The following is a 6000-nucleotide window of genomic DNA, read 5'->3' as shown; positions in this document are numbered from 1 at the left end:
TGAGGTGAAGGCAGACACTTAACCGAGTCATCCCAGTGCCCTCAAATGAAACATTTTAATATTGAATTTAATAAATATTGATGTGAAATAATTTTATGTAAAATGACAAAATTTGGAAGAAAACCGTAAGAGCACCAAAATCATATAAATTGCTTGAAAAAGGAAAACCAAGATAAAAAAAATACAAATTTATTATTAAAAAAGCACTAGAGTAACTATCTGAGTATGCCTTGTTAAAAATGTTCTTTTAAATCAGTATTTACCATTAGGTTTTCAAAGGTTAATTTCTAGGAATAGTTAAATTTCACGCAGCTTTTATTTTTCTTTCAATACATTGAAGCTTGTTTATTACAGAGTGGAATTTGGTATAAGATGGGTTGTTTTGGACCTTGTCCAAGAGTTTAGTTACTGAAAGCACTTCATTATAAGGTGGTTTCACCAATAAGGTGATCCACTGGCTCAGATCCCATGGATATTATAACAAGGCTCCATTGTAGAGTACAGGAAGCTGGGCAGCTAATGTTCTATCAAATGAAACCTTAAGAAACAAAATTCTTTTTTGGGGGTAGACATGAAAATCGTTTAAGCCTAGAGAATCATAAGCCTAGGTCATCTGTATAAATTTCCATTTCCTGAAGTGATGTTCTTTATTGTACATTTAATAGCTGCACATATACTTCATGTTATGGTTTTAGCTTAAGATATTCATTGTCTGATGCAGTCTTAAATTTATTTTTTATTATGAAAAAGTCCAGTATTAATACTGCTTTTCTATTTATAAAAGATTGACTGCAATTGTCTCTGGAATAGATAGGAAACTACCAAGAATTCATAAAGTTTAAAATAAAATGTGTAGCTCATTGATAAATCTGATGTATGAGCAAGAATAATTGTGCAGTAATCAAACACAAAAAAATGCCATTAAATAACACAGTAACTAGTCTTTCAAATGATTTTACAACAGGCACTTTGATTTCATGAAATCTTATAAGCAATCCTAAAGAATTAAATATTTTGAATATATTTTACTTTGGAAAAATATGACAGTCACTGCAAAAAATATGGAAAAGACTTTAAAAATTAATGAATACAAAGATCATAAGAATCAAAACAAAGCCTTATGTGAACTTACAGTAGCAAATTAAAAGCCATGTAATAATTAAGTGCATAGTAGCAGCATAGTAAGAACTGTCATTAGTTTCCAATACAATTATAAAAAGTTTTAAATGATTTATCTAAATTTCAAAAGTCAAAACATGAAACATCTACTCTTTACGTTGTACTTTTCTTCCATTAATAAAGCCCCTTCTCCAACTGAAGTTTTCCTGGTTCCTGGTTAGTATGTTTTATATACTTTCAGCTCCTAAATAAATTCAGTATAATTATTTCATATCCATTGAATGGGTAAGGCAAATAACCTGATAAACAATTTCTAGCTTATATATCTCCAAAGCCTTAACAAATAAACTAGCCAAATAATTTTTCCTTCCTATTATATAAGAATTCTTGTCAGTCTATCTATCTATCTATCTATCTATCTATCTATCTATCTATCTATCTATCTATTATCTATCTATCATCTATCTATCTATCATCTATCATTTCCATCATCAGAGAACTCTTCACATAAAGCAAGGGTTTACTTCAGATATGACTGATTTACTAGCTAATATTTGAGGGTTTGCCATGTGCCAAATACTCAATTTCACGTGTTTTAGGGATGCCTGAGTTGATTGGGTGGCCAACTCTTGATTTCAGCTTGGGTCATGGAAAGGAGCTCTGGATTGGGCTCCATGCACAGTGCAGAGTCTGCTTGAGGATCTCTTGCTCTCGCCCTATGCCCTGCCCCCCGCTCACACTTTCTCTCAAATAAATAAAAATCTTTAAATGTTTCCACATGTTTTAACTTAGTCTCCGAGACATCTTTTAAAAGTACATTATTACTAATTAAAATGTTCTACCTCCTACTCCGTTTTAAAAGCTGGTGCTTTTTTTTTTTTTTTTTTTAATATTTATTTTAGAGGTGGGAGGGTAAAGGGAGAGAATCCCAAGAAGACTTCCTGCTGAGCACAGAGGCCCACATCGGGCTGGATCTCTCCATGCTGAGATCATGACCTGAGCCAAAATCAGTCAGAAACTTATCTGACTGACTCATCCAGGTGCCCCAAGGTTGGTACTTTAATATTTTCTTTAATTTTAAAGATTTTATTTATTTTAGGGAGAGAGAGAGTACACGGGCAGAGAGAGAAGCAGAGAGGCAAGCAGACTTCATGCTGAGCCCAACATGGGGCTTGATACCATGACCCTGAAATCAAGAGTTGGATGTTTAACTGACTGAGCCATCCAGGTGCCCCATAAAGGCTGGTATTTTAATTCTTGCAATATTATCCTGGTCAAAGTTGTTATCTGAGGGGACCCTATACCTGTTTCAATAGTGAGGTCATTGCACAAAATTTCTGAAATACCTTTTGGAATCACTAAATGCTAGTGTTGCATTTCTACATGCATTCTTAGTTAATGGAAATTTTTAGCTTCAGAGAGAATTAGATTTTAGAGAGAATAAACTTGAGATTAAGTTGGGTGATACACCAAGGAATGACTAAAAAATACTGTGCTTAATTTATCTTCTATTCTAGTGTTTGTAACTTATTACTCACTGATCAACTAGGAAAAATGTATAATACTAGGGATCTAATATATCCTAATCTATAGATAACTCTAACTGGTAAGTTATCAATTTAAATTTCTTTGAACTATTGTCACAGTTCTAATATCCAATGCTATAGAAAAAAGCTGTAGTCAATCTAAACACTTTCAAAATAAAAGCAAATATATACAATATAATTCATTTATCCAAATGACTATATAAAATACTGGATTGCTGGGAATTTTGAGTTGAAAAAATAAAACATATCCAAACTTGACAAATCACAAAATTTAAATTCGAATCATCCACACAAAGCCTAAAAGTCCATCAAATAACAGATGTTTCTTAGAAAAACATGAGTGAATGTAATTTTAAAGAAATAATAACAGAGAAGGGCATCTTTTATAACCATTGTTGATCAGAAATATAGCTTCATTCATAAACACATAAACAGAGTCAAAATTTACAGAAAATTAGTGAGCATAAGAGAACATTTTTCAGTTGCAGTTACATGTTTGGGTTTTTTTTTTTTTTAATTTTTTTTTTAATTTTTTTTTTTTTTATTTATTTATGATAGTCACAGAGAGAGAGAGAGAGGCAGAGACACAGGCGGAGGGAGAAGCAGGCTCCATGCACCGGGAGCCTGATGTGGGATTCGATCCCGGGTCTCCAGGATCGCGCCCTGGGCCAAAGGCAGGCGCCAAACCGCTGCGCCACCCAGGGATCCCACATGTTTGGGTTTACTTATAAAATTTACATATGAAGTTTTCTATCCTAACAATTTCATAGTTATAGCTTTCATGCTAGAACATGTCACCTTTTTCCACAATGAAGCTAAATAATTAGAACTGCAAATCTGGAGTCATTCATTTGGCATTTTGTAACTACATAATTTGCTTTAAATGTGCTTGATTTTGGTTTATCAAAACAGAAAAATGTAAAGCAATATCAGTTAAAAATACATAGTTTTCTTCTTCATTCTTAATTACTTCTAAATAGGCAGTTTAATACAGGAATAAGCTTTTAAAAGAAAACTTTGATTTCTAAAATAATAAACTGATTTGAGGTGAATATATAAAACATGACTGAGGTATAACTGGATTCGACTGCTTTCATTTTTTATATATTAGTATGAAAACAAATGGATGAATAGGACTATAAAATACAAATATTTATGTAAAATTTAAAGTGCTTCAGTTAACTATGTATCTTTCAGATTAAGTATATAGGTAAAGAAAATTTGTTAGAAGAAAATATTTTGTATGGATCACTCTCAAAACTCAAAAACAACAAAACTTACATTCTAAACATAAAATAAGACTTAAAAACCTCTAATATCAAAGAATTAAAGTGAAAAATATTTTTAAAATAAAAAAACTATACCATTTATCCAATGAAGGAGTTGTCATTTAAAATAGAGTTTAATACAAGCATGACAACATATTTTTATAGTATTATAGTTAAGTATTATTATCTAACACCAGGAACACACCTTTATTTTTGGAAGGCAACTGATTAAAGTTCTTTATATCAGTTTCACAAGTTTTTCCTAGTTCCAATTCATTTATATGAGTTTTTTTCATATTACTATCAATGTTATCAATTTTACTTTCTTTAATATGCATGAGTCTACTCAACGTTGTGACTGTGCAATCCTCAGCTTTCATTTCTTGGACTGAATCCACTCCCTTAATAGTTCTAATTTCAAAAAGATCTTCAACTAAAATACAATTTGAATGATCAACAAATCTATTGTCTCTATCACTTTCAACTAGTTCATTCTTTTCTTCATTTGTATCTACAGGATCATAAAGCTCAGGTGAAAAATAGATAGATTCATCCTCTGCTTCTGTTTCAGAAGCTCTATGTGAAGTGGAAAATTTAGCTTCTTCACCAACTAGAGACAATTCAATGTCTGGATCCACGGCTTCTTCACAGCAAAATAGTTGTTTGGAATAATTTCTTTTAAGAAGAGTAGAATCAATCTTTACTGATGAAATGACTTCTGATTGAGAGCATGATGCATTTAACATCAGAGATGAGGATTCACATTTATCAGTGAGTGGCAAAACTGTTTTATAACCCTCTTCTGTTTCTAAAGTGGAAATGCTAGAGGCACAGTCCTCTGGTGACCTGAACTTAGGTCCTGCAGTCAGAATTTCACCAGTAAAATAATGTCCCAAAGAATTAAAGTTAGACCAGCTAACTGGCTTTGTTTGTTTGTTGAAGATTGGGCTTGTGGATCTGGAAATCACATTTTTTTCTGCTTTGACTGCCTGGGCAAACTCTTCTGGTAATACAGGATCATCTACAAATACAAAATTTAAAAGTGTTAATTTTCTGCTTCTAATATAGTAATTTTTGTTAAAAATACTGAAATAACTGTATAGGATCCTAATTTAAAGCCTACAACCAATAGCAGCAGGACTTCCATATTAGAATATAGAGAACAAAATGTGAACTCTGAAAGGAATCTTAGATCTCCAGTGATTCTGAGCCCAAGTTATAATGCTGTCTGGTAAACTATCAAATTCCACACCAGGGACCTCAGAAGTGAATGAAAAAAGGAGGGGTAAAAGGAATAGGAAGAGGGCTGAGTAACGGAGGAAATACACTATAAAACTCTGCCTTAAAAATTCACTAACCAAGGACTGGGAAAAACTGATCTAGATTAATTCCCTAAAGGAAACTGGCAACCACAAAGACTAAATTATTTGTTTAGAGTTATAAAACTGGTTAGTAATCAGACCCAAACTAGAACTTAGGTTTCCTGATTACCAGTCTAATGGCTTTGAATTCATTATGACATTTACTTAAACAAAACAAAAACAAAAAAACCCCAACCCAACAGGTACTATAAAGTAAATATTTAATGCTTCATATATTAAATTGTCATATATTAGTTAAAACAATTAAAATGATATCCAATGATACAGATCACAGTTTGGCAAACTTTTTCTATAACTGGCCAGATAGTAAAGATTTTAGGCTTTCTGGGTCATATTACTGGCATACCTTCCTGTTTTTTAAATTTTTTATAAATTTATTTTTTATTGGTGTTCAATTTGCCAACATATAGAATAACACCCAGTGCTCATCCCATCAAGTGCCCCCCTCAGTGCTCATCACCCAGTCACCCCCACCCCCCACCCTGGCATACCTTCTTTATTGTACTTTGCAAATAATGTGTTTTTTACAAATTCAAAGTTTGTGGCAACCTTGCATCAAGCAAGCATACAGGCAACAGTTTTTAAAAAGCATTTGCTCATTTCACGTCTCTGTATCACATTTTGGTAATTCTTGTAATATCTCAACCTTTTTCATTATTATATTTGTGTGGTCATCTGCGATCA

At 32.4% G+C, this 6000-nt stretch overlaps 1 protein-coding gene across 1 annotated transcript in view; it reads right to left on the bottom strand.

The window, feature by feature from the left end:
* Positions 1-3167: 3167 nt before the first annotated feature.
* Positions 3168-6000, bottom strand: part of BRIP1 (BRCA1 interacting DNA helicase 1) — a 182436-nt gene continuing 179603 nt past the window's right edge. Inside the window, exon 20 of the mRNA XM_025996062.2 lies at positions 3168-4955. Coding sequence (XP_025851847.1) covers positions 4108-4955 — 848 coding nt within the window. The 3' untranslated portion in view covers positions 3168-4107. The remainder of the gene's footprint in view (positions 4956-6000) is intronic.

Source organism: Vulpes vulpes, chromosome 2, assembly GCF_048418805.1.
Source record: "Vulpes vulpes isolate BD-2025 chromosome 2, VulVul3, whole genome shotgun sequence".
In the NCBI taxonomy this organism is placed as follows: Eukaryota; Metazoa; Chordata; class Mammalia; order Carnivora; family Canidae; genus Vulpes; species Vulpes vulpes.
The sequence above is the reverse complement of the archived record's forward strand: the minus strand, read 5'-3'. Positions and strand labels throughout refer to the sequence as shown.